The sequence below is a fragment of the Ammospiza nelsoni genome, chromosome 2, assembly GCF_027579445.1.
Source record: "Ammospiza nelsoni isolate bAmmNel1 chromosome 2, bAmmNel1.pri, whole genome shotgun sequence".
Classification (NCBI taxonomy): Eukaryota; Metazoa; Chordata; class Aves; order Passeriformes; family Passerellidae; genus Ammospiza; species Ammospiza nelsoni.
The window spans coordinates 78682266-78709097 of NC_080634.1; the positions used below are offsets into that span (position 1 = coordinate 78682266).

At 38.8% G+C, this 26832-nt stretch overlaps 1 protein-coding gene across 1 annotated transcript in view; it reads right to left on the bottom strand.

Moving 5' to 3' along the window:
- ABCC4 (ATP binding cassette subfamily C member 4) overlaps positions 1 to 26832 on the bottom strand; it is a 141227-nt gene that overhangs the window by 86602 nt on the left and 27793 nt on the right. Inside the window, exons 8-19 of the mRNA XM_059491708.1 lie at positions 25803 to 26052; positions 23525 to 23629; positions 19220 to 19309; positions 18672 to 18863; positions 17072 to 17166; positions 16879 to 16965; positions 10811 to 10907; positions 9488 to 9706; positions 7457 to 7597; positions 6057 to 6094; positions 5648 to 5745; positions 2541 to 2687 (exon numbers count right to left, since the gene is read on the bottom strand). Of these exons, the coding sequence (XP_059347691.1) occupies positions 2541 to 2687; positions 5648 to 5745; positions 6057 to 6094; positions 7457 to 7597; positions 9488 to 9706; positions 10811 to 10907; positions 16879 to 16965; positions 17072 to 17166; positions 18672 to 18863; positions 19220 to 19309; positions 23525 to 23629; positions 25803 to 26052 (1559 nt within the window). The remainder of the gene's footprint in view (positions 1 to 2540; positions 2688 to 5647; positions 5746 to 6056; positions 6095 to 7456; positions 7598 to 9487; positions 9707 to 10810; positions 10908 to 16878; positions 16966 to 17071; positions 17167 to 18671; positions 18864 to 19219; positions 19310 to 23524; positions 23630 to 25802; positions 26053 to 26832) is intronic.

The following is a 26832-nucleotide window of genomic DNA, read 5'->3' on the forward strand; positions in this document are numbered from 1 at the left end:
TAGTCAGATGTAATAAAACCCAAAATACTAGCAGTTCAACTACCCATCCAGCTTTCACAACAGCTGTGTAAGTGATGCAGTAGAGATACCTGCTGATAAATTAGAATTTCAGTCATAAATAAATGGCAATTTTTTCTGCATGCTGGGTAAGACAATGTACTTTGGTCACTTAGGATTATCAGCTCAGTAGGGTTAAGCTAAACACTTAAAAAGGAAAGAGAAAGACAGTCATTTACTAATAAGGTTCTTTCAGTGCAAAATATACAGTAAAGTTTAATTATTTTTAGACTTATGCTGAATTTAAAGGTGAACTCTGTGTACATACAAATATTTTTGGCTAGGAAGGGAGACAAGAGAGGGGTCCTTTGATTCCTTTTCTCTCTCTGCTATCTAATCCAGGTTCCAAAAATACATTTACTTTCTTCTATCATCTGGATAAAATGCTAGTTACTATTCCCTTTACAACCTACCCCTCCCCATATATTGCTAATGCAATCTGTAAAGAGAGATCTTGGGCTTATGCCTAAACTGATTCACAAAGCACAATTTTTTTAGAAATAAGTCATCTCATTTATTCACCAAGACTGATTGGATCTACACTGTTGGGAGCTGACAGACATGTCATGATTCACCACGCATTTCCATTTCCTAATGTCGACTCCCCGATGCTCCTCGTTACTCTGCTTCCCCAGTAAGCACTACCAAGAGCTTGGGATGTTTGTTTATTTAAGTTACCTACTCAACTCTGGAACACAGATCACCATGTGTTAAAAATACTAGCCGTGGTATTTTTTAATTACTGATTCTTTTTTGATAAATGAAACAGCAAAATTCAGTTCAGCAACTGCTTCTGCTGAGGTCTTAGAGACCTCACACTAACACTGAGAACATGCTGGATGCTTAAATGACAGATCTGACATTGCAATATTAGCTTTGCTAATATGGGATACGATAACTAATAGTTTGGTTTAGCTATTACAATCAAAAGCTAGAAAAAAGCACATTTAAAAACTTCAATTTCTTTTTAGTATGTCATTTATGGGCATATTTAAAAAAAAGATGGGGAAAATAATCCCGCCTCAATGCAAGAAATAGCATGTGAAGTTCTAAAAGGAAAATAAACAGTAAAAAACCCATGTAAATCAGACAATGAAATACAGATATTACAAACAGATTTCAGAACTGCTAAATGCTGCAATTCTGAAGGAGAACATTGTCTCATGTGTCATCTGTTTTCTTCTCTTTTTTCCTTTTTTCAAATAATGCAGAGATCAGAACAGAAGTACTTTTGCATGCCATCCTGACCAAAAGAAAGATGAAGGGAAAGAAATACATGCATCCTGAAGTTAATCCTCTATTACAAAATATCTGTTGATTAACAGAAACACACATCTAAGTCACAACATTGTGTGAATACCAGCGACAGGCAGATTTAAAGAATGGCAATTTTTCAATGCACTGCTAATTAGAGCTTCATAGTGTTACAAAGCAAACTGGTGTTACTTTACATTGTTGCTGATGTTTTCTCTCTAGTTCTTGGTTTGTTATTATGAACCAGATTTATGGGCATTCTTAGAAGATCACTCTGTATTCCCTCAAAAATGAAGTTACTGCATTTGCTGTGCACACATACGCAAGAGAGAAGAGGAAAACTGACACATCAGCACTAGGATTTCTTCTCATGCATGTGCTCTCACTAGCTCCCATTTCCTGAGCTTCCCTTCTAAACCTCTGCAGTGGCCTTGAATTTACATTTCCACACACTCACAGTACAAACAGGCCATGTAACACAGCCCTAACTGTCTCCAGTTATAGGGGTGCTCTTTAAGATTAAATGGTACACATTTCACCCATCATATCATGGGCATGAACCTTTTCTCCACATAAATATCAACTTCCTGAAAATATTATTGTTTTCTCTGAAACAATAAAGCCACCCCTTTATTTCCTTACAATTAAATGCCTCCTGGTGCTACGAGAACAAGTCCATTTTTTTCCAAGGGAGTGGAGACCATCAGGTTTCTGATTCTCATGTAAAAGACAAACCTTTGGCTGGGCAATCAGTACCACCCACCTTCCCACTCTCTTCACTCTGCTCCAGCTTCTCTCTCCTTTCTTTTGAAGAACATAAGGATCTGGATCACAGTTTCACAAAATGCATTCACACACACTCAGCATATGGGAGACTCCCTGTGAAACTGCATCAGAACAGCAGTGCAAATACAGGTCCATGTACAACACCAAAGCTGCAGCTAATTCATTGTTCTGTAAGCTGCACCTAAACACAGTAAGGTGAACCGTCAATAAGCAGTCTGAGTTTGAAATTGAAAGGGACTACACTGTAAAATTTGAGGTGTTTAAATAAAAATTTAGATTTAGAAAGTCTAAGTAAAAGAAGCAGAAGAACCCAACAGAAGTGCAAAAATACCATCAAATTGTAATTGTCCAGAAATGGTACAATTTGCGCAATCAAGGAGATACATTAAATATTGAGGTTTGGTTTTTTTGGGTTTTTTTTTTTTTTTTTACAATAAACTTACCTATAGGATTTCTGTCAAAAAACAAGACAGGGGCTTTCAAAATGGATTGAAACATTTTGTTGTGCAAATTCTGACCAGAATTGACAAGAACTTGAAACACCAGAAGACTTCTTATTATGCCAAATAGTATTGTAGCCACTGTTAAACCTGAAATAAAAAAAAAAAAAAAAATCAAAAAACAACAACAGAACATGAATGGAGACTCCAAAAAGATATGGGTATTTCAGGAGAAAAAAAAGTTAAAAATAAGATTGCACTAAAACCAAATTCTCTGGACTTCTGCATATAGCAAGAATCCAAACTTAAGCCTAGGGGGACTCAGACTGAGTGCAGAACACAGATACACTTGTCACTAGCTTCAGTTACTATCACAGAATCAATTTAATCCATTTCTCTTTTTTCTGTTTGAAAGAACTGGTACTTCATAGAAATGTAGGAAATGTCTGTTAACCCATGAGATAAATGCATATTGAAACTTTCTGCATAACAGCATTACTAAAAAATTCATTTTGCAGTGCCATGTATAATTGTGGCTGGCACAGGTCACTGTGAAGATTCAACACTTGCCAGCAGGTATTAAACAAGTAATATATACATGGCTATTTAGACACAACCTTGAGTTACTCCCAATCAGTCCAAACCACTCATGCCATTCTTCCCCTTGTAAAACACACCAAATCACATAAATTATGTGTCTTTCACACTATGTAAGATGCATTCCTTATGCCATGAGAAGAAACAGTCCTTGTAGGGAACTGGTGTGCAGACTCTTTTGCTTCTCTTCTGGGCACGTCTCTGCTTACAAGACAAGGGTGCTATAGGGCAAAAAACTGAAATAAATAATGAGATTGCTGTTGCTCTGTTTGCTGTGCATAATCTCCAATGTGGCTGCTCAAATTCCCTGTCAATGAGAGTGAACAGTGAAGGTCTAAACCTTAGATTTAGCAGAGCTTTCAGGCTCTACGTGTTCTGCTTCAGAAGGCAGCACAGCTACCTCAGGTCTTGAGGACACGCTGAAGTTAGACCCCAACTACCAGCAGAAAACCTTGCCTATTCTCAGGGCAGGTTAAAATCCTACACAATTCAGGAACAGCTAGAGTAACAGTGGGAAAGAGGGAGGTTTTAAATTATGTGAAATGGTTAAGCTATCCCATATGCTTCCTTCTGTATCCTCCCAGGGAGTAAATAAAGGTATCATCACTATTTCATTTGTCTTCTTGCAGTTTATTGCTCACATTCTGGTGGCTGGGATGAGAGTTTTTTTGCCTTGTCCCAGCTGCTGTATCCCAGGCCAGGAGAAGACAATTTTTCCAAGAATAACTGCACATACCCAAACAGGAAAGCTGGGTCATGCAAAAAGGGAGCAGGAGAGGCATGAAGCAGGAGGCTGTGACACAGCCCATTCCTAACAGCAGTCTCTGGGAGCAACATGAGGAGAGGAACCACATCCTGGAAACCCCACATTTCTGTACAGCTCTACTCAGGCCTGGAAGCTGCTGGAAGCTGTTGGTACAACCCTCCCAGAACAGACCTAATGGCTGGGGAGAAGGGAAACAAGACATGCTTCCAAGTCCTTCACTTGGTCTGTCTCTGCTTTCCCTGTTCATGAGCTCAGAACCTCAGTATGAGAGAGACAAGGGCTCTTTGCATGTTTGCCTTATAGAAGAGGCGTGGAATTGGCACCCCATTTCTGGCCAGCAGTGCTCCCTATTACTCTTTGAAGAGCAATTTTACTCTTCAAAATCTTTGTTTCACAGAAGCAACAAGGACTAAGAATGAACTACTACAGTGGACTTGTTTTTTCAAACATTGACAATCAGAAATAAAAATGTTAAATTGTTTTACTCTTTAGATTATAAAAAAAGGTAAGTTGGATTAGTATGTATTTCCTGTAAAATGCACTACCTTTTTATAACTTTGTCAACTCCACTTACAATTTTGTGTAGATAAGTCAATGCTGTCTGTTCAACAATTGCAAATATTGAACAGAGTCAACTGTCATCTAAAAGTTTCAATATAAAGGTAGCTTTTGTTGTTCTGCTATCTAGAGCAAAATATTCTTTTAAGAATAAAATTTTCACTAATGTGGTTTAGGCTACCTGGTTAGAGAAAATGAAATTTGCCACATTTAATCACACTGCGCAGTCCACTGGAACAGTTCAGGAAATAAGACATTACATACACAGAGAAAATAAGAGCCAAGTTCATCTGGCTCCTAAATTGTTGCTTCCCAGGCCAAACACAATGTTCTCTGTCAGCCACTCAGATCACATGGATTCCAGAAAACAAACTAAACAAAAAATCCTGCACCTATTCTCTCACCCATGGAGATGTTTCTGAATACATTCAATGCATATTCCTCTGGCATTCCACCTGTTTTCTCACACCAACCATTTACATCTCCATGAAGAAATTACCATGCCATATAAAACCATGCATCACTAAGAGTGTTAAACAGCAGAATCTGAGAGCATGCACATGATTCTTCTGTGGCAATTTTTACTACATCTCAGAGCAGTTTTTCAAGATGTTTGGATGCCTGAATGCAAGGATCAACGCCCTTTTCTGAATATTCAGAAGCATAATGCTACCTATTGAAATATATTGAAATGCTTTTTAACAACCTGCTTTGCATACCCATCTAGGATGCCTTTTAAAAGCTTGTTCTTTTTCTATGGCACTTCAGAAGAAATGTAGCCATGCCAAGTTTTAGAACAGCACAAAACAAAGATCCATTTCTAATCCCTCTTGCCACCCATATAATGACTGAAGATTTAGCTCAATTACTTACTAATATATAGACAATAACTCCAACCTTAATGTGACTGACTTTTCAGATACTCAATTCCTGATTTACTTTCCAAAATCCAGCCAAAGCAATTAAAGACTCTGCATTCAACCTATTTCTTCTGTCAGATTTATTTTATTTATTGCAATCTATTTAATCAGAAAACAAGACTCAGGCTTTTAATCTGTTAAGACATTGCTCAGTTACTGCTAGAAATCACATTCCCCCACGCATTGCTTTGCACCTCTCAATAATCTATATCAGATAATAAATAGTTCTTAAGACACAAACATACACACACACATGCCTCTGCAATTACCTGCATAAATTCCCAAATAAAAGTTAAGGTCTAGATCAGGCACTTTTGTTCCATTATTTCCATTTGTTGTGAGATTCAACTTTTCTTGATGATTTGCCCTGTGGAAATGCACACAGAAGATAACCATCATAAAATAAGTGCATTTAGCTGTTTCTAGATTAAATTCTTTAGTTGAAATCTTTAGTTCAAAAGATCTCATGTATTGATGCTGTCATGCATCACAACATGAATAGATGCAATTACAGGCTACATGTAGCATAAAGTTTTAATTTTTTCCCCCCAAAAAAAGAAGTGGAAATCAGAGGAAGATCTGAAGTATTCTAGAGCAGGTTCCATTCCTCTTCAACTAAACAAACAGCAATTGACTGAAAAGGCAGAAACAACCAGCCACTTTTTATCACCAACTTACCAGTATGAAAGCCACCAGTCCTGGAGAACATAGGCCACCTTGAGCAAAAGAAGCAAATACAAGAATCATCTCACAAAATTTAAAAAAAAATAGAAAATTAAATTTCCTTGCTATTCTTTCAAGCTCTCTGGGAAAACATCACATATTCAGAAAAGTATGCCATCCAGTCTTTCAAGACCAGCAGCAATTTGCCAAGCACATTAGAAGGTGCTCTACAAAGAAAGAAGTTACCTTAAATTACCTTACATGTTAGCAAGCTAAAGGAAAGCAATACACTTTAGCAAACAAAATATAGTAGCTCTACCTAATGTATGTTAATTGAACTTTAAAGAACTCATTTTCTCAGTTCCTAAATTTGCTACAAGAGATATTCCAAAATGCTTTTTGATTAACAAACTTTCTGATGTTACCAGTCCAGAAATTTGTGTTTACAGGAGATAATTACCAGAAACAGGGTTGAAGGAAGATGAGAGAGGAGAGGGAGGGAAAAACTCCTTCTGCCACCTTCCTTCTGTGACAAAAGGTGACTACAAACATGTAACAGGGTTTTTAATTTCAAAATACACTTCTGTTCATGTGAATCTGAAGTTGTGGGCAGTCTACTACAGAGATCTGATCTTGCTTAGCTAACTTTCCAACAGACTCAATTCAAGGACAAGCAAGAAGTAAGATGTTAAAATATATAGACTATTTTTTTTACAGCCAAGAAAAATAATTTCCATGAAATGAATTTGAGCCTTCTCAGCAAAAAACAGAGAAAAAGGTTCACGAAAGCTATCCTCACTCAGCTTCCTCAGCTCACCATTGCTTTCAGTAAGTTTGTAAATAACTTTGTTTAAAAACTCATCTACATACCTGCTACAGTCTGCATCACACAAAATATTTGCCTATGCTCTTCCTTCCTTTCTCATTCTGCTAAACAGTGACCCTCCACCTAAACTTTTCACATGATCTGCACTTACCAACAGGTGAGCTGCTCTTTGAACACTTCTGTCAGGCTCTTGTCCTCCCACACCCAGTACATCTCTTTACCCTCCTCAACTGGAAACACTCTGTTTTTTAACACCACTTTTATACACCTTATTATTTTCTTCTCTTTCTAAACAAAGTACACTGGCTTATAATTTTCATGCCATATCGTCACCAAAATAATTATTTTAGTGAGTTATTAAAATTGTTGGAATAAGGATCAGTATAAGACCTCTCAATGCCGTATCAAAAATTCCATGCTGACACTTGGGTATGCTACAAAATTATTAAAGAACACCCAAACATTTTAGACTAAACATTACAGCACCAAGTATGCACCATATTTAAAAAAAAAAAATAAAAATAGAGCGGAAAAAGATCTCACAAACTCAAAATTCATTCAATACTATTTGTGGCTTCCAACAACTTACCTGTGCCAAAATATTAAATAATAAGAGTATAAAAATCACAAAGTAGTTTGCTCCTGCAGAGAAGTATTTTCTGTAAACTTTAAAGCTTATTTTTCCCTCATGTCGACTCTCCTCTGGCACTGCAGCCAGTGCATTTTCACCCTGAAAGAAAATCCATAGAATAAACCCCATCAATCTTGTAGTTACAGATTCAGACTAAGCCAGTAGGTTCAAAATTAGCAAACAATTAAACAAGGAGATAAAGTGATTGTGCATATAAAAACTTTAAATATTGAACTATAGCTATGACAAAAAAATTAGTCTCAGTGCCCCAATACTGAAAAATCTACTCTGCGAAGCAACACTTCAAGGATTTTATTTGGCATTGGCTCACCAAATATACCACAACTTCATATATAGCCAGAAATATTTACTCTGACCACTATGTGGGTTCTTTTTTTCTTATATAGCACATTCGTGCATAACAGCTCCACAAATTAAGGCCTTCACTCAGGGAAGATTCTGTTTTCAGAAAGCAAATGTGGGCAACCTTTCCTTCCCTGAAAAGCATTTAAGGTAAATACTCTTCTACAAGTATGTACCATAATCAACCAATCTATACTTGAGACTTACAAATTATCAACAAAGTTCTAATCATCTCCTTGTAAATAAGAACAAAGCATCTATTAATAGGGAAAATAACTGAAATGATAAATGGGAAGTCATAGTAAGCAAACAATGGATGGGGGACGCTAAAAAACAGAGAAGGAAAAAATGATACAGGCATAAAGAAGGTAAAAGAACTATACAAATTAATAAAATCAGGCATCTTTTAAAAATTTTACAGTATATGCAATATAAAAACTAGTGGCAATTAGTGGACATGTAACAGTTGATTTTGTTGCCACAAGGCATGGCTGTACAAAAGCAGTGGAATCAAGAGACCTGATAGACATAAAAAGAGAAATGCAAGCTACAAATCCATAGAAGGTGAGAAGCCTATATTTCTTTTTGTTTCTCCAGCCACCACACCTTCCCACTTCTCCCCATCCCCATTCAACAGTATTGATGCTGCTAAGAAGCTTGGTACACCTCCATAAATTTAAGAGAATTTATGACTGGAATTGCCACTGGGGCATTAATTATATAAGTTCACTGCTTTGGAGCATAAAACCATTCCTCAAAAAGGCATTAAAAGGTCCATAGCTTTTTTTTTTTTTTTTAATCTCACTGCTTTTCACCATAGAGAAGAAACAGAGATAATATAGACCTACAGCATAGGGGTGACAAGCATCAGGGACATACAGGGAATGCTTGTTCCATGGATGCAGTGCTAGCACAAGCCTAGCAGGGTTACAGGGAGCCTGCACTGATTGATGGGAATGCAAACACACCAGCAGAAGGCAACCTCTGGTACAGAAACTTCAGGGTTGCTTTTGCATTGGGCAGGCCAAGAGATAAGGAGGCACCTGGAAGTCACACTGGCACCCTACAAAGCCTTCTGTTTCCACCACCAAAAGAGAGCAAGGCAGCAGCGTCCCAGGATCACCCCCGCAGGCCAGCTCAAGATCATGTGGGTATGTTTATGGGCATGTTGATGCCAGCCATGCAAACACAGACTTTGCATAAAGCCACAGCTTCTACATGCACTTCCCAGAGCTCAGGACTTCAGGGAAAGTGTTCATTTCAGTTCAACACTGCACAAACACACCCAATACAGCGGGACTGGTCCTTTACAGCACTGCTGTCAGAGGGCAGGCTGAAAGAAGCACAGTGTGGTGGCTCTGGACTCACACAAGGAATGCTCCCAGCACTCAGCAGAGCTGATGCTGAACTGCACAGGCTGACTCTGCTGGGTTTGAACAGCCCCACGCTCAGCTGTGAGCTGCCAGCCAAGCACAGCCAGGCAGGTTCTCCACAGGCGAGCTCTCACCTGATAATGCAATTCAGTAATCCCTGAAATCCCAATGCTGCAGGGAAAGCCCATATCAAAATTTAAGTTAAAAACCAGCCAGACAAGAATCAAGACACCTCTCTCCTCTGAGCACTCACAGGTGGTTGTTCCACGGCTCCATCTTTCTGCGAGGGGACGGACGAATCCTGGGACAAGACAGAGGACTCCGAGAAGGTTCGGTTCCGGGCAGACTTCAGGTTGGGGGTTCCTGGAACTGACAGCTGCTCTACCACCTCCTCATCTTTTTTCAAAAGGGAAGCAAAGTCGATGCCAGATTTCTGGAACTCTGCATATGTACCTTTCCCCACCGTTTTACCCTACAATCAATACAAAGTTTTAGTACCTTCATTATATACTTTGCATAATGGACAATTTTTCTTACCAGTCCTTGCTACCTCTGGGGTTCTGCAGTTGCTGGGCACACATCCCACTGCAGTAACTGAGCTGAAGCCTCTATGAGTTCCTCACTTAGAGGAGCAGAAACAAGCTCTTTAAGCTCTGACCAGAAACCTTGTAGCAGCTAACAGGGCCAACAAACAAACAGGATGAGAACAACCTCAGTTACAGCCAGGGGAGAATCACTTCCCTGGAGAAGCTGTGGGACATGCCAAGCCCTGCAGCTTCAGGACAACCTATTAAACCACACACACAACCATCAGTCTTTTTATATTGCTCCATCCCAGGGGAAAACACCATCTCCATTTTCTGATCCTCACAGAACCTTACAAGGAGCAACACTGGCCATGTTCACATTTCTTTCAGCTCTACCACAAACTCATTTCTCAAGAGCTACTGAAATTTTTCAAGCAATCTGAAAGTAAAAGAGGAACAGTGCCCTTTTGCACCATTGTGATGCATCAGAAGTAATTTCAAATATTTCACTACCCAGCCTTAAAAAAAAAACAGGAAAAAAAGCCCCAACTGCAGTCCTTGCATTTCCCCTCTGTCGCTCAGTATCTGGTACAATAAAGATGGGAAGGAACCAGCTGTACTGAAGGCATGCCTGAGACTATGTCTCAGTCTTAATTTAAAAATTGATTTGTTGCAAAATTAACACAGTTCTTAATTCACGCAGAAGTGTAAGGAACAAAAACAAAAGCAAAACATTAACACAGTCTCAGAGTATATTAAATTTGAAGGAAGGGAAGGCTAAAACTTTTATTTCAAAACCAGAAAAAGTGTTTGAAGAAATAAGTATTACTAATGCAAGATTATTTACATGCATGACAAAATTCAGCAACAGATTTTTCAGGGAAGGTATTCCAAGAAAAATAAACTTATTAATAATTGTAAAACTTGATATGTAGTCATAAGTAGACAGAAAATACACTTACAAACTAAAAATTAAAACCTTTTTTTTTCCTTTCTTAGATTAAAAAGGATAATGAAAAAATATAAGTATAGATATTAAAATTACTTACATCCTTTAAAATTAGAATCTGATTTGCAGCATGGAGATATTGCAACTGGTGAGTGACCAAAACAGAAATCTTCTGACGTAAGGCTTGACAAATACATCTGCAAAGAGATGGAAAGATTAATGAAAATTAAATGTCCTAGAAGACTTTATTTATTTCTGGAAAACCTCTTCTATTCAATTTCTCAGTTTTTAAAATAAGAAGATGACCATGCTTACTAGATTTATGAAAACTATATAAAACCTTAACAAAACATGTTCCTCATTTAATTTCTTAAGTTTTCAAGCTAGGGAAAAGATATATAATTATTTCTGATCTGCAAAAAAAGAGGAGGCAATAAGACATTTCATTAAAGTTGTCTTAAACATTCTTGCAACAAATGTACATGTCATAAGCTGAACTGCAAATTTTTAAAAATTATTCTAAAGGAAAGAGAAAGAAGGGCAAGATACTGTGGAAAATTATGGAGAAATAGAGCCAGTAAATGTATGTCTTCTTTGAGAGAAGCTTTCAGACCAGCTGTAACACTGAGCCACAGAGACTCTTCTGGAGAATTACACAGTACTACTGATTTAAGGAAAAAAAACTCATAACATTCCAAAATAGTCCATAAATGTTTATTTTTACAACAGGCTCACTAAGGCTTAGTTTCATCATCCATCTGCTTTTAGAAATACTGTTCTGTATGACTGAAGAACAACAACCAGGTGAAAAGCCCAATTCTAAGCGAATGACGATCTGAGGTGTGTCCCTTTCTCACTGATGAGACAGAGAACCCACTGAAAGCCTTCTCAGCAGGGGATGTGACTGGCCCAAGAGTTCAGACATCTGCTGGAGCTAGCCCAGCACTGCCACAACATACTTATCTGTCTTTTAAAACCCAGATGGTTCACCTTCCCTGGGACTGTCCACTACTCTTCAGAGGCACACTTGGTTAGACTGTGAGCTCACTTCATGCATGACAACAGGACAAACTGCTGCACCAACTCCACTGTCACATTTATTACATGCACAAGCACACACACAACTATGCACACAGTCACACCAGATCCAGACAGAGAACACCGCAAGAACACTCCAGCCTCTCTGGAGTACAAGAAAAAGCGAGATGAAGGGACTGTGAAAGTTGCATCCTCTTCCCCAACTAAGAATCAATTTAAACGTAAAAATGTTCCTGGCAGAAGTTAAATGGGTTCTTCTCCATGTTTAAGCTAAACAGAAATCGCAACACCCTTGAAAATGTATTCCAGGGACAAGCTACCCTTGCCGCCATAATTTTTTTCTCTGAAGCTCAAGTTTAAGTCCTTTGATGCAATTTCAATCCATTACATCCCCAAGGGCCCCTAGACCAGTTCATTCCTGTGTACAAGGTCCCTTCATACTTGAAGTCCTCCAGACATGAAAGAAAAACAAATAGAAGTAATAAAGAAGTCTCCCAAATAGACTTTTCTTTTAAGTTGCAGATAGCTTTCTATTTTGCCTCCCTGCCCTGGACCTGAATGTTCCTGACTGCATATACTGGAGTATGAAGCTGGTCTATACATTTTTTGAAGGGCACAAAATCGAAACATTATTTCAACTGAGACCTTACATCTACAAAGCATAACAGGAGTATTATTTCAGTTGCACTGCCACATACAGCACTAGTCATAAATACCAAGGCCCCATTTCCTTAACAAGAGCACGACATTGCTGAGTCATACTGGGTTTGCCATCTACAACACTCTACACCTCCTTTTCCACACTACTGCTCCCTGCTCGTTGTACCTTCATGGACTCAACATCTAGCACTTCACCCTGCTGCATGCACCTACTAATTCACATCCCACAGCCAAAACATCATCAGAAATACCAGAATCGGGACAGACCTCTCTAGAAACTACACTCTTCCGATTCAACAAAAATAAGCAAAGAGTATTTTAAGTTAACAAACTTAAGTAACAGGATGATATAACTCATTTGAAAAACCCACTGCACTTTGACAGCAAACTGCTACAGAATTAAAAAATAATTAGCTTGAGCTTTGATAGTGCAGAGCATGAAGCAGGAGACACTGAGAAGGGGGCCCACAACAACACAGTGCTCCCCTATGCACAGGCAGAGTCTTTGCACTTTGTGCATACAAATCCTCATTTGTTCTTCCTTCCCTATCAGTTCTGCTTTTCTTTGAGACAAGTTTTCCTTCAATCTTTTTTAAGTTTTTATCTCCAAGAACCAGCTTTCTTTCACCTCTGCAAAATGTCTCTTCTTTAATGATTCTACTTTCTTCCTTACCATTTTTTCTCCCTCTCCTTTTTGGAAGTTTGCACGCAATTTTAACTTTACTCTAGTTAATACTTGTATTCATTTCAATGAAAATAACCACTGAAATGAAATTAAAGCACATGCATAAGTGCTCACAGGCATAAACCTTTTGTTACATTAATTTACTTCCTATATTTGTTTTCCTCTCCCTTCCATTTAAATTTAAGCAGTTTAGGGAGAACAACCCCCCAGTTAGTTTTGCACATTTCAAAATATACAAAATTTTTAAAAAAGGTACTATGCTTGCTAGAGACAAAAAAACCCCATACCCTACACATTCTACTCTGCTGTCTCTTTTTCTACTCTGCTGCTTCTGCTTCTATGCCTACCTTGATAATGATTTATCTCCATCTCATGACAAGTTCCAGTCACACATAAATACAACTGGTCCACAAAATCCATTTACCTATTCCAGGCATCAGGTAGCACTGGATGGCTGGAGAAAGTACACCGGGAGATTCTTCCTCTGGCATCCATTTCCAGCCTCCAGAGTCCATATATTAGGAACTTTCTGAGCCAGAGATCCTGGTGTTTCAGAACTTTTTCTATGTGAATTTTGTCTAATACTAGGAATGATGTGCATACCACTCCCAAGAACCATGACAACTTTAGGTCTTTTAGGCCTTATTTTAAAAGATTTCTAAACTGTCCTGCAACTCTGTCTACTCTCACAAGCACAGAGGAGAAAGAAAGAAAGAAATCAAGCTGATAATCAACTGAGACTTGTACACAGCTCCTGTCACTGAAAAAGATACACAGGAAGTAACAATACCTAGAGAAAGGCATGCCCCAATAGACTGATGAAATATAAATCTCACTCTTAAACACATGACTTTTGAGTCAATACTGCTGGTGGGACACAATTTTATCTCTATCTAAAAGTGATCTGAAACAATATGATATAGATAAAAAGGGAAAGTAGGAAATTCCTTGAGATCCAAGTGCAATTGAACAATTTTCTTAGAAATCCTCATCTGCTCCAAACTTCACCATACAAAGAAATGTGCTCCTGGATCTGTGATGGCTGTCCCTCATTTTGAAACTAGAGTTCTCAAACTATTGGATTTCCTAAAAGTGAATTAAAAGCCTACTATTAACTATCAAGAACCCACAGGAAAAAAGGCAACAAATAACACAAAAATAGGAACTCTTCAGTTTATACCTTCCAAGGAATCTGACCAGGAAAGAGGAATTAATTGAAAAACTGCCTTTATCTACTCCATCATCCACAGAATTACTTGTCTGAATCACGAAGAAATTCTTAAGAGCCAAAGTCCTTTATTAATAATATCATGGTCTCTTTTCCCACTGGAGCTGTGCTACTTGCATTCTTTCTCATTTGAAAACTATTTATATATTTTAAACTACTTACTGCAGTAGCTGAATAGAATACAGAAAAGCAGCAAATGTAATGAACCAGCCACCCACATGCCATAGCTTTGGGGAATTACTAGGAACATACCTATCTTTGTAAACACACACACTAGACACTTGTAAAAAAAATAAACTTTAACATAAAATTGCAAGAAAAAAAAGTGAGTGAACTGAACAATATCCACTTCAGATTCTCATTAAAAAATCCCCTGCTTCTTCCATCTCATCCATTGTTTTAAGCCTCGTGGTTTGGACTCCTGGGGGAGCAGCCTGCATGAAGTGGTGTTTTGGACATTCCTCAGCACCATGTTCTAAGAAATCATTCTTGCCCAAGTGCTCTCTGTCTTCTCCACATTTCTAGCACTATTCAGGAAGCACTAAAGTACATGCCTTGCCTTGTTTCTCAAAGCAAATTACTTAACATAATGCTCTCCCCACTACCCCCAATACCTTTACAGATTCCAGGGAGGCCTCAGAAGACAACTTCTGTTTGTAATAAACTCCCCCTAAAGTCTTGTGTAGGGAGGCATTGCTTGGTTTTCCTTCCCAGTACTACTACACCCAGCCCATTTTCTTAAAAATGCTTTCATTCTACTTCTTTGTGTTTTGCTCAATCTGATCTGGAGTTGTGGAGAAAAAATGAAAGTACAGAAACAACCCCAGCTACTTGTCTGAGTTTCAAATTCTCTGAGATAACCTCTTTATTCCTCCTCATCTTATCAGCAAAACACAGTGCAATGGCTTCTATCTCCTCTATAGTTTTGCACATGCAAAAAATCCACATTTGCAGGTTTGCAGTAGAATGCAGATGCTGCCAGTGTCACAGCTCACATGAAAAGTAGAGCAAGCTGAAGAGGCAGCCTGCCCTCCTCCACAAGGCACCAGGGCACTTTCTCATCTCCCTCTTCAAGAAGAGACCTTAAGGCTTCAGGGAGAGACAGGGGAACAGCTCAGGTGGGTGCACTTTCAGAACTCAGGCACTGATACAGTCAGATGCTGGAGTTGCAGAGAGATCTTGTGCAGAAACAGAAAAGCAGCAGATGAAGCCTAGAAAGCTTCAACAGGCATTAAAGGAATGTGATAGTGCATGTGAACTACAGAGGTGATGAACTCCATCTGTCAGTCGTGGCAGCTGAAAAATGAACGTAAAGCCCATGCAGCATAAAACTCTTACTCCACACCAACAGACAGAAACAAACAATAGCCTTTTGAAAACATCAGTAAAATAAAGCAACATGTTAAAGGGGTTTCAGAGGGTCCAGATTTGAAACCGCCAACATCAACAGGATGTACAACTTTCAAATTTAAATACTAAAAGCTTCCCTGTATGGGGAAAAAAAGAACATTCATGCCACTGCTACTCAGTGCAATTTCTACGACCATTTCTGCAAGATTTCTGCAAGTTTTTATGATTACCTAGGGGAGGACAGGAGAGAACAATAGTAAAACCAAATTAATTCATGTATTTGGAGCATGGAATTCAAAGGATGCAAGTATGCTAAACAAAACACATTTGCTGAAGGCCTGAACCAAAGACCACTGAATTTCACCAACAGAAGCTTCTTCTAGTAAATTCTAGATTATACCTTTTAACATAGAGAGCTGCAAGCTGTGAAGAAGTAAGGACAAAACACTGGCTGGGACTAACCAAATTATTCTGCAACTCACCTATGTGCCTTAGATTAGACAGTGTCAGAAGGATGGAGAAGAAGAAACTCACTGAAAAGGAAACCTGACTTTTAATGAACTCTCCCGTTTCTTTGGAAGTGGGGAAGGGTCCAGCATCCCCCTCTTACATAGTAAATTTATACATTCTCTTTCCCTCTACTTCTGCTCTCTGCTGTCTGCTCTGCAGGCCACATGCCCCGTTTCACCTACCCAGGAGAAACTTCAAGAATCAAAATTAAAAATTATTCAACAGTCTAAGACAGTTCTCTCCTCTCCTTTAGCCAGCTGAATTAAGTGCTTATTACTAGCTAGTAAAGTTGTAGCAAACTAAAAAGAGATTTAAAATCCCACCCCATTTTATTCTTCACTCACTACTAATATTCGTAAACCCCATTATTCATAAACCCCAATACTCATGTATGAAACTCAGCATTTTCCTTAAGAAAATGGCAGATATTCCCTTAAGAATATTTCTATTTATAGTATCTCCAAAACAGATTTTTACAGGGCTTTTAAAAATAAAGATCAAAGTCAACAAAACATAGAGGGGAAGAAAAAAACCCTGTATCTTCCAATTACATAAAATAGGGGAAAAACAAATCAGAAAGCGAATGTACAAAGTTTTATGAAGAAATCCATGTCCTCAGAAATGCTGTCCCAAGTTTTTTGATAAGGAATTACAATAAAACAGTTGCATTTTATATTAAAATAAAGTAGTAACCTACTTTTCAAACAAATGTCTTCCAACTTCAGCATCTACTGCACTCAGTGGGTCATCCAAAAGATAGATGTCTGCATCTTGATACACGGCTCTGAAAGGTTTAAAGAAATGTCAGTATAACAAAGTCTTACATTAGTTCACTTTAGTCACTGGAATCTGACAATTTATAAATTTTAGAAATAGCAAAAACCACTAGCCTGGCCAGATTTACACGGGCCTTCTGTCCCCCACTCAGAGTAGCTCCACGATCTCCTATTACTGTTAGGTCACCATTTGCCATTAATTCCAAGTCCTGTGAATGTGAAAGAACAGATAAAAATATTTTTTAAATCATTTTAACTTCAAACACTGACAAAGCTGTTTCAATGTTACATTTCTTATTTGAAAAGTACTAATGTAACACATTAAATATAAGGTTTCATACTAAATGTAATATCTGCAGTTGCTTTATGACTCTGTACTTTCAGCAAAGGGTAATTGAGAAAGCAGAAAAAATAGATGAGATCCTAAAGTTCACTTTTTCTACAGCTGTGCCAAAGTAAAGTGCACTACTATCCTTAGTCTTGCAAGGAATATTTATTGGTGATTCAGAAAACCAAATAAAATACCTAACAGTAAAGTTATTAAGCTTTTATTTGAACAAAATTAACTGTCACAAAAAATAAAAACTGCACTAATTATTATCGGTAAATTATCTTGCCAATATCCCTAAAAAACAGATTGTTTTTATTCTTACTGAAATGTATTCAGGAAAAATAATTACAACATTCATCACACAGATTTGGGACTTCAGTATTGTGGATAAAACAACAAAATTACATAGTGTTGTATGTCATATTATCATATTTCCTATTCAAGAAATACAGAAGTTATACATTAAGCTACAAAACATATTCTGAAAGCTTATTCACAGCTTTTATAAGACACATAAATTTGCAAGAAAACTATGAAAGCAAATCTACCATCAATATGAAGTGGGGATTTTTAAAATGCTGTTTGCTGTCTTTTAAAGTCATTAAAGCCTTAAGTTTAGACAACAACATGACTGAATATCAGCAGGAGACACTAAAACTATCTTCCAAGTGTAAAAATCTTGCAAAAAACGCTCACTACAGTAACCATCTGCTTTTCACCTGTGTTGCTGCTGACAGAAATATCATAACATGCTGCACAAAACCTTTTTAGCTGCCAAGCAAAATGTCTGTTTCTTGACAAATCTGGCTTAATCCTCTTCTATATCTCATGTCACAAACTCCTTTGCACACAAACCTTTCAAATATATTTTTTCATGAAACTACTTGGGTTCAGCAAGTTCTTCAGTACATAGGCCTACGGTTCTTTTGATAACTGTTTGCAATGCATAATATATAGCAAACACAACATTTATTTCAAAGGAAAGCATACAGGATATTTATGAAACTAAAGCCACAAAGAGTGCTAGCTTGATCATTTGTTTTCTGCCTCTTACTGCATTTGCACACACCCCTACCATAACATATGTTAAAAATGGCTAAAATGTAATTATGAAACAGAATAATAGGGAACAGCTTTTCCCAAATTCGTCCGTGCTTCATACGTGCTATACCTCCCCCTAGTGTAAGCTTTGGGAATTAGAAGGGGATGCCTTACACAAGGATAGCAAAAATAATTGCACATTTCTGATGAGCAACAGGAGTCATTTCACATGCTACTTACAACAATTCCATATATTGTACATTGCAGCCTGTACCACAGGCCTGAAAGAATACTAGAATAAAAATTACAATGGAAAGAAAATACACAAGGAGAAAGCCTTACCTTTTTAAGAGCACAGACTTTTAAAACATTTTCGTACTTTTCTTTCTCATATTCCTTGTCAAACAGTATATTACTTCTTACAGTGCCAGAAAACACCCAAGGCTGCTGTGAAACATAGGCAATTCTTCCAGTAACATTTATTGAACCCTTGTCTTTCGGCAGCTCACCAAGTATGGCACTTAAGAGAGAAGACTGAAAAAGATTTTAAAAAAATAAAGTAAAAATTAAAAGGTTTGGTTGCACTAAAGACATCAGAGACTGGGCAGATTTTACTACCACAATGGCTTATTTCACCTTGTGTCTCAAACTACTGCTAAACAGTAGGAAGGCACTAGTCTTCATGCAGTCATGAAGCAACACACAAAATACTGCTGAGCTCCACATCACCTCCTCCCCATCCAAAAGGACATGGGCCTATCCTGAACGCCAGTACTCTGATGCAGAGTGTGTGATTATGCACATAAAGGAACTGTATATTTTCAGGTTGCTAGTTTTCACATTTAATAGAGTCAAAAGCCTCATGGAATGGTATAAATATTAAGACTTACTTTTCCAGCTCCTACAGGACCAATCACAGCCAGTAACTCCCCTCGTCTGACAGTAAACGAAATCTGTTGAAGTGTTGGGGTTTCTAAAGTCTGGAAATTTGAGAAAAAGTCAGGATTTCTCAGCAATGAAATATAAACCATCAAAATGAATATTTAGAAACAGAAAACAATGTGCATGCATCACTGTAAACTACCAGTCCATATGCCCACCATATTTTTAGGCATATGATTTTTGTCTCTTCAGTAATTCACAAATACTTTTAAAAGACCCTCATCCTTCCCCATGAACATGCAACACAGCTAAAAGAGCATTCAAGGAAGAAGGAGGCCAAAGGCAGCAGAAGCAGGGCTGCCTCAGAGCCCACATATCTGGGTGGCAGCCTCAGGAACATGAGCTCTGTGCTGGCCACCACACCAGCATTCCCAGCACAACACACTCAGCCACTCTGAGCACACAGACAAATGGAGAGCTGAGAATATCAGAGCCTCAGGAAAGCCAGGGCTGTGTTTGCCCTAGTCAAGGCTCTACCCAAAGTAAAACCATAAAAATGCCATTTGATTTTACACAACTCCATCTTGTATACTGGATATTCATTTGTACTACCCTAGGAGTGTCAGCTTAATATTCCTTTTTGGTATGCCTATCCTTCACGTTATGGAAGAGCTTATGTCCCAACATATGTTGCACCTCTCCTTTCAAGGTTCCAAAAATGCCTACTTGTGGAAAGAAAGGATGCTCAGGTCTTTAACAGCTATGCTAAACAGCAATTTCTAAGGACCTGGTGCAGCTCCCTCTCATTAAAGCAAAACACCTTTGTAACACAATCTGCCTGCACTTGCATCTTTACCCACACTAAGCATGACTGACACTAAAATACAAACAGTAAAATATATGCATTAAAAAAAAAAACCAAAAGTACTTTATTAAAGGACTAAACAAAAACCCAGCCTTAAGCTCCAAAAACAGAAGAGCAAGGTTAAGAATACCTTAAAATCTCCAGCCACCTTTTGAAGTTCAAGAGGCTGAAAAGGCCACCACCATAACTCCACATAAAAGATGACACAAGCCAAAAATGTTCAGGGACTGCAAAGGAGGAAGCCTGCAATTCATTTCCAATTACTTGGGAAGAAGGAGAAATCCAGTATCCATCCCCATCTGTGATGGCTGGGATAGCTGGGATGGCACACTTGTGCTCACTCATGCCAGAAGAAATCCCTGGCAGGCAGCCCCGCTGCCAGAGCTCTGGGATGCACTGCAGGGCTCACAGGAGATCCTCAGGAGATCCTGCCAGAAGCTGAACTGGGCTCCTTGTGCAGCTCTGCTGAACCACTCCTGCTGCCATTATGGATTTCCACAAGGTGGCACCAACGGGATTTTTTTCCTTTTCTCTGCACAACCTCACCACCCACCCAAGCAGCAGCACCTGACCTCGAAGCTGATTCCTCTGCCCAGAGAGCACAGCTCAGGTGCTCACCTAAGTGCTAAGGTCAGGAGAACTCTACAGATTTTGACCGCCAAAGATTTTATTTTTTTAACACAGTGTTTGCAGTAAGAGAACATATCTCTTCCTAAATCAATGTCTATATAGAAAAAAATAAGCTTTCGGACACACAGGCCCTTCTTCAGGCATCTTGAGGATGTGCTTCTGTATTCACAGAAGTGCAAAGACATTTCCACCCACATCAAAAACTTGAAAAAATATAACCTAAGAGCCAAAAAACATTACAGAAAGATTTTCTTAAAGTTTTTATACTATTACTGCCATACTATACATTATAGCAGTTGGAATTTATCATAGAGCCTACACAAAAGTAGTAATTCAAGCAAACAGCACAGCCACACACACCTAAGAAACATGATATTTTTCCAAAATAGCATTCCTTATAATTAAAGACAATTTGTCCTGAATTCACCACACCCATTTTTAGGCACTAAACTGAGGCACTTAAATTAGAGCACAGACTAACATTACAGCTAAGTACACCTGGCAGCTCATGATCAGAAATGCCCCAGCTCCCTGTGCCCTGTCAGCTTGCTGTGTCTCCAACTTCCCTCCTTCTGCCTAACCTTGCATGTGTTGTTTATGGGACTCAGCTATCAGAAAACTGATCTCATTACAAGTGATTCATTTTCTATTGCTTTATCCCTCCAAGCTGCTTCACCACAAGGTCATACAAACCAGCATTAACAACCAGCACAAGGGAGGCAACAGACAGAGAATGCAAGGACAAGAGGACACAAGAATGATCCCTTCAGGGGAGCAACTCCTTAGCTGAGCTTGGGCAGACCTTACACATCCTACACACAAGAAAATGAAACAGTTCTGCCCACCTAAGGGACACAGAGATCATATATTGCATGAAAGTACTATACTACTTAGGCTTCTCATGTAAGGACTAAAATCACAAAGGATAAATTTGGCCTCTGCTCAAATGCTGAGGTTTTAAATCTCAAGTTGCTCAGTTGAGCAAGACAGACTGTTCTGTAAATTCAAGGAACATCAGTAAAAAGCTGTACTGAAGAATCCCTAGTTCCATGCTGGCATCAGACTAGCCTGTGGTACTCAGATAATACCTGCCTAAGTAAAACAAGAGTGTGACCAGGAAAACAATTGGTTTTGTTTATCTTTTGAGAAACTGTAATACACCATGTTAGCCTGTTTTCCTAAAAGTGTAGCTAATAATTCCTTTTTCACATAAAGTGATTTTGGATTCATGGGTCGCTTCTTGGTTGGTGGTTTTAGTATCGCTTTTGGCACACAATCACTAAAAAATAAAAAAAATTATCATCCTGTTGTAGAGTGTCTGTACAGACATCCAAATGTCTTGAGAAACCCAGTCAGGGTAGCAAGCTAACCCTACTGCTTGACAAAGGATACATATTTATATTACTCCTTTCATAACTTGTCTCTATCAGAACTTACCACTTTTTTCAGTGATCAAGTCTATAAAATTATTTTGCATCATTTTAAGAGTATATAGTAGAAACTTTCTAAGCAGATCCTAACAGTTCTGAGAGAAATACTCTTCTCCCATGCACACTGCAATTCAATATCAAAATGGAAGTTACATTAACAGTTTTGTGGATGGCTTGGTTTGGGTTTTGGTTTTAACTGAAAGGAAACCAGTAATTCCAGTCATGCTACCCTGCTTTATGCAATATAAACAACTAATAAAAAAAAAAAGTATTTTATGGGAACTTTATGCAACCATTTCCTGTAAATTGTTAATGGTGGTACCAAAGTCAGTTTGAGAAGAAAACAAAGATTAAGCAATACACTGCATTTTGCATTAGAATGTATTCACAATCAACTCTTTCATATCTATTAAAATTTAAAAGCTTGGTCAATGCCTCAGAAATATTGATGACACAGAGAAGTCTGAGAAAGTAAAGCAGAATAAAATAGCAGTTTTCTTTGGCAGCTATGTAGCTACAAGTACATAGATCCTTATCTCATATGTTTTCACACCTGATCTTCCTTGGGCCACAGCACAGGTTGGGGAACAGGGCTTAGAAAGTGAAATATGTGATGTCTTATTTGCATTACACTTATATGCAAAAGTAATGCCAGTATCCTGATCCATTCATAATTTTTAGAACTTCCAGCACTTGTCATGGAGACTGAAGTCTCTACTGTGTGAGGCTACTGCCAGGCTGCAATAGCACCAACAGCTCCTCACAAATTGCTGCTTACCATAGCAATTAAAGTTTTAAAACAGAAACAGTCAACCCTTGCCTTTATTACATAAAAGAGATATATAATAAATTTATCACGTTTATTGTCCCTTTTTCCAGCCATTTTGGTGAGTTTGGTGCATTTTAAGTAGAAAAAATGTGCAGCTGAACAGTCTCAAAGTACAGAGCAACAAATACATGCTGACTCGTCTCTAAAGCTTTCAAACCTGTTGTGATAAGTATAATATTGTACTGGTTCTAGACTAATGGACAGATCAAGCATTCAGTTACAGAAAAAACCCCCACACAATAAGGCTGACCTTGCTGTGCTGTCTGTCCTTAATTCCAATTTAAGTACCTCAGCCACAATGCAGTGCTGCTTAATAAAAAGAGATATTTTCCCTGAGAAATACCAAGTTTTTAATTTAGTATAGTATTGAGAAATAGCTGCTTTTAAGATGCACTTGATAGCGTCTTCAGTACTATTCAACAGTTAGCTCAACATAATGAAAGGATTCTCAAACACAAAGGATGGAATACGAACTATCAGCACACCATACATACATACACTGCATTTTAGATTTCAAATGCTGACAGCACCAATATACTTAATATGCAAGTAAATTTACCTTATCCCAAGAGCAAGTCAAATCATGAACATCAAGAATGATATTTTCATTACTGCCCTGCAGTTGTGGCTTGAAGTGTGAGACCTCATCAAGCATCAGAAAGTTCTGCAATAAAAGAAAAGAAGAGGATATTGCCTAAAGTGAGACTGAGAATGGGAAAGGAACACATTTTTTGAAGGCAGCATACACAACATTAATTATGGGCTGGAAAAAACAACCACAAACTGATCAAAAAATTGCATTTCCAAGGCAATGCACAACTTCAACAGTGGACCTGTAACTAGACAGCTCTCCCTCCCGAAAAACCTCCAGAAGTGCAGACTTGAGAGGACTCTAACAACCACCTGCTCAATAATGAATTCCAGAAAGAAATAGATCTTAAGAACCGGTCCTGTCTTTTCCTTGAATCACTAACGACTTTTTAAATTGTTTAAGTCATTCTTTCTATGCAGAAGAGGTGAAACTCTCACTGCAACACCTTCTCATTCCACTGCTGGCAAAGGCTTCTGTTATTTCATTGGAAGAATAATGAGGATGCAGTAAGCAGCTGTCCATTGTCTCTGTTAAGCATTCTTCAAGTGGCCAGTAGGAGACAGAACACTCTCTGAACACTTCCTCATTTTAAAGTCCAGGACATGAACAAAAAAAGAAACTTGCTTACATCTGCAAACCTGGCTCACTCCACTTTCACTACTGCACTCCTATTCTACATTACATCCCAGTCAGCAAACTCTTCCTTCAATTTGCATAAGCATGCACTTTGTACCACAGCCACACTTCTGCCACACCTTGCCTGATGCTGGATTTTCAATAGCCCAAACACATTTAGAAAGGAAAGGTGCTATTTCCACAGAAAACTTTTAAGGTTAACAGCTGCCACAGTTTTATGACAAAACCTAAAAAAAAATTTCTTTTATCCTTTGACTCATGGAGTCTAACGACCTTAAATAGGCAGCAGCACACAGTATTTTGGGAAGAGGAGGAACGTCTTGATTGTAGAAGCCAAGAGTAGTTAACAAGTGCTCAGCTAAGAGTTTGCAGATGTGAGACAGCTGCTGAAGACTCACAGAAAGCAGTAACTAAGAGGGAGCAGGAGGAGGATGTCAGGAGCCATGGGAGGGCAGGGAGATTACTGCTAGGCTTTCCAGGCACAGAGGTACTGCTCAGACTCTGGCTGGTGGGCATTGCTTTGGAGTGCAGTGAGAAGCCAAGCATTTTAACACAGCAGTCCATGGTGTACAACACACTCCTGTTAACACCAAAGAGCATCAGAACATGGTGCTGGTTGTGTTAGACCAGCCTCAGCACTACCAATGCTCGTTCTTACTGAATTTGAGTCTTCACTCCAGCACTGAAAGCAGCCACAAGAGAGAAGCTGGGGCTCACACCTGTCCTCCACAGATGACAGGGTACTGCAGTGTGAAACATGAATCCTAGAGTTCCCATCGGCCTGCTTTGTTCTTCAAACCCCAATCCCAGCATGCCTGCATATCTGTACACACGTTCCTCTCACTTCAGAAATGCCTACAACACCTCTTTGCCATGCACACTTTGCTCCTACATCTCGGCTCACCCTACAGCGCATGTCACGTTTTTTGTACCTGCATGATGTCACGTTTTTTGTACCTGCATGCAGAATTCACAGAATCACTAGGTTGGAAGAGACCTTCAAGATCATAGAGTCCAACCCACGCCCCAACACCTCAACTAAACCATGGCACTGAGTGCAACATCCAGTCTTTTTTTAAACACATCCAGGGATGGTGACTCCACCACCTCCCCTGGCAGATCATTCCAGAACTTTACCACCATTTCTGTAAAAAACTTTTTCCTAATATCCAACCTATGTTTCCCTTGATGCAGCCTGAGACTGTGTCCTCTGGTTCTGTCAGCTGCTGCCTGGTGAAAGAGACCAACCCCCAGCTGACTACAGCCTTTCAGGGAGTTGTAGACAGTGATAAGGTCACCTCTGAGTATCCTTTTCTCCAGGCTGAATACACCCAGCTCCCTCAGCCATTCCTCACAGGACTTGTGTTCCAAGCCCCTCACCAACCTAACTGGCCTCCTCTGGACGCACTCAAGCATCTCAATGTCCTTCCCATGCAGAGACCTTCCATTTTCCAAACAGGTTATTTCATTACAGATCCCAAACTGCAAAACCATAATAAGGCTGCATTTGTCAGTGACAAATGTAGAGTAAGAGACAAAGGCAGAGTAAGAGAAGGAACAAGGTAGAGTAAGAGAAGGAATGCAGACCCCTCCCAGCCAGTAAGGCTACCTTGATCCGCCGGATGCTGATCACCGACTCAGACACTCTCTCCACGGCCGAAGGGAAGAACAGGGTCACTGTGAGTCTCACTGCTCCGTACAGGGACACTGCCACAAACACCCTGCTCGCAGAGATGACATTCCCAAGTAGGACATATGCCATGAAAGTCATGAACACTGTAATTTTGCTTGCCACAAAGAACGAGGCTAAGTTCAGTCCTCGAAGGTAAGAGCTTTTCATAACCATGGCAATCTCCTTCCTAAAAATGCAGAACATAAACAAATCACATTAATCTCTCCCATTACTGCCACCCTCAACAACAGGATGAGGGAAACCCCCCATCAGGATTCTACTTTCACATCCTTCCTCCTCCCCTTGCACCACCCCAACTCCTATGCAAACAACAGTGAAGAAAACATGTTATATGGTAAATAACAAAACAAAACCAAAACCAAACAAACAAACCTAAAAAAACCCACAAAAACCCAAAAATCAACCAGAATTTAAGAGGCTTGGAAATTCAAAGGAGAAATTCATTATATATTTAATATCTTAATAGCTATAGAAAACAATTATTTTTCAGAGTCAGAAAACTAACGTACTATGTTTTTCTTCCCTAGTCAAACTAGTATTTTAATTCAGATTATAATCTGCTGCAAAAATTTTTGGCCTGCATGCAACAGCAAAGAGGAAAACAAAAATTTGTATAAAGGCCAAGCACCCACAAACTCCTTATCCTTCCAATATCAAAATCCACTGGAGTTCAGTCACAGAACTCATGACAAGACCAACACATACTCTGCAGTCAAAAAAACCAGGGCAATCTCCAGAAGATCAAGAGTTTGCCCATGGCCCAAGTATCTGCCATTATTCAGCTGCTGCTCCTCAAGCTATACCACAGGAATTAGAGTATTTCCTTTCATCTCAGTCTAAATCCTTCCCAATTTGGACCCTGCTCCTGCCTTCTTTTGCTCTAGGAATTCTGGTTCATAAATTAGGAAAACACTTATCTGTGAGGCCAACTGTTCTGCCAGTCATT